Source organism: Aplysia californica, unplaced genomic scaffold (assembly GCF_000002075.1).
Source record: "Aplysia californica isolate F4 #8 unplaced genomic scaffold, AplCal3.0 scaffold00730, whole genome shotgun sequence".
Lineage (NCBI taxonomy): Eukaryota > Metazoa > Mollusca > Gastropoda > Aplysiida > Aplysiidae > Aplysia > Aplysia californica.
The window spans coordinates 344,761-347,422 of record NW_004798000.1 but is presented as its reverse complement, the minus strand read 5'-3'; the positions used below and the strand labels follow the sequence as shown (position 1 = coordinate 347,422).

The following is a 2,662-nucleotide window of genomic DNA, read 5'->3' as shown; positions in this document are numbered from 1 at the left end:
CAAACATAAAAAAGAAGAAGGGGAGATAAGGACGATAGATGTTTGATAGGAAAGAAGGAGCAAACCACACCAGAGCACCCGCCAACCACCCACTTACACTTATGTCAGGAAAAAAGTTTTGAAAGACAACCAAAAATATACCTCAAACAAGGATTTCATAACACATGCCAAAATGTCATCTAAACGAACAGAGACAGCTAAGGGAGTTATTGTGAAGTCATGTCAGCTATCAGGGGGACAAAAGACAACTAAAAAGGAACCCTTTGTTCTTATTACTACCGACTCAGGAACATAAGGGCACAGGCAAAGAAAACAATAGAAAGCTTAGCAATGCTGAGGTACCCACCATTGGGTCTAGGGTGTGGTAAGGCTGTTCACTGGTAGCCAATAGGAGCAGGGGCAGGGTGGGGTCCAGATTGTGAATGAGAGTGAGCAGGGTGGCCCGCAGCGTCTCTGCCATCACCTCCCACCACTGGTTGATGTAAGGAAGGTACACGATGCTGGGGCACTTGCGCTTGGCTTCATGGAACACCTGGGGAGATGAAAATCAAAACTTTATAACATCTTGCATTGTGTGTTAGTGAGAGAGCGGGTAACTGTTTCATAAACTATTACAAGTGACAGGCTTAAAAGGCAGGATATCAGGTTTTGACCCTTCCAGCCCTATGCACGTATATTTTCAGCAGCTCTTGTACCTCCCACCATCCCAGGAGCATATATTCTCAGTTTCAGGGGGTACCGAATTTGCGCATTTTTCAAAATTAGCAAACCTAATTAAACTTTAATTTTCATAACATTTGTTCATTTACCTTTAAGCATTGTTATATGTTATATCTAAATCTCATTACAAAGATACATCACTTTTTAGAACGCATGCCTCTTTTTCTGAAATACTATTGTATTGGCTGGGACTAAGGTTAAGGAGTGCACAAAATGGCTGGGGCTGGAAGGGTCAACTTAAGAAACTTTCAAAGATGGCCTCCCCATCCCCAAACAAGATGTACAAAACCATTAAAGCATCATCACGTTCAAACAAAAAGCCAGCAACATAAAGTAGACAATATCCCACCCCCCCGACTTACATTAGCACATGACTCCTCTGGAGTCTTGGCGGTGACTGCGTAGAGAGCAGGCAGATCTAAAACATGCACAGGTAAACTCTCCATCTTGTGCACTACTGCTGGTGCAATGTAGGTGGTCTGACCCTGACCCTCGCAGCCCACGAGTAACATGCGAGGTCGGAAGGTGGCAGGACGGCTGGTAGCGTAGCTGATGAGGAGAGAAACAACAGTAAACTAAACTCAGTATACACATTAGTAGTAGTAGTATATGGCGCTCGCAACTGCTAAGGTCATATGAGCGCGCGAAACACAAGTTGTTTACTTTCGCAAAAGTTCACTGCACGATTGGTTAACTATTTGACTTTAAAATGCTAAAATATTAAAATTCAGTGTAAATATATTTGCGATTTAAAACAACTCTTATAAGTAATAATAACAATTTTTAATAAGTATACACACTGGTGAGAAGAGAAACAAAAATAAGCTAAACCCATTAGTATACGATACTAACTGAGTACACACAGCTGGTGAAGAGAGAAACAACAATACATTAAATTACACCCATTAGTAAAGACACTGGTGAGCAGAGAAACTGCAGATACTAAGTATACAGGCTATTCTATTAGGCACTCTGGTAGACCTGATTATGAGACAGACCCTGGAAGAAAAAAGTAACCACTTTTAAAACACTCTACTCCCCAGAATATAATTTGAGCAGAATAGATTGGGACAAGCAGAGAGTAAGAACACAATGAAAACATCACATTTACCTTATAAAATTGAGGTAGGTTGGCACTGTTTCTGAGTTGCTGGTTCCTTCATCGGAGTGTTTTTTTGCTGCTTTGCTGCCTTTAGAAGTGGGGGTAGTAACAAATATAGAGGGTGCACCTTCTTCTTCATCACTGGCTAATTCATCCCATATGGCCCCATTCTCTGCAAGAGCTTGTGCTTGACTGGAGGTAGCTGGAGAAACACACCACACATATAACATTGAGAGGACTAACAATGATGCCTGGAGAAATAAATAACACACCATTTCAAAAACAGTACTATTGTGTTTTTCACATGCTTGCAAAACTGCATACTACCTAAAATTATATAGCATGGCCTCAAACATGTTTGTATCATTCGGTGTCCTTTGATGAAATAAAATTTAAATACCTAACACATGTCTAAAAGATTGTGTACACCATTCTTTATTTGTCATTTTACGGGTATATTTTAGACCTTACAGCACCCACCCCCCCCCCCTCTCTCTCACTCTCTCTCTCTCTCTCTCTCTTTCTTTCTTTGATGACACTCATTCCTTCTTCCTACCTGACTTATATTATATAATTTTTTAGACAAATTCAGACTTCCAGAATCATTGTGTTCCTCGAACGCATCAAATAAGCTCTGTTCTGAGCTTGTAGCAGACTAAAGTGACGTTTTATTCCTAACGTACAACGATTAATTTTTGTTTACTGAAATCACATGAACAAAACAACAACAACAACAACAAAACTGTTGCCAGTTTGGGATCCTCAGTTTTCCCGCACAACACTGCTCAGACATGTGTGAGTGTGTGTGTGTGTGTGTGTGTGTGTGTGTGTGTGTGTGTG

At 40.8% G+C, this 2,662-nt stretch overlaps 1 protein-coding gene across 4 annotated transcripts in view; it reads right to left on the bottom strand.

Annotated features, from left to right (window-relative positions):
- LOC101860846 (ATPase family AAA domain-containing protein 2) overlaps positions 1-2,662 on the bottom strand; it is a 38,525-nt gene that overhangs the window by 17,747 nt on the left and 18,116 nt on the right. For all 4 annotated transcript variants that reach the window (XM_005108882.3, XM_035972526.1, XM_005108884.3 and 1 more), the window contains exons 17-19: positions 1,832-2,024; positions 1,083-1,269; positions 347-532 (exon numbers count right to left, since the gene is read on the bottom strand). In XM_005108882.3, coding sequence (XP_005108939.1) covers positions 347-532; positions 1,083-1,269; positions 1,832-2,024 — 566 coding nt within the window. The remainder of the gene's footprint in view (positions 1-346; positions 533-1,082; positions 1,270-1,831; positions 2,025-2,662) is intronic.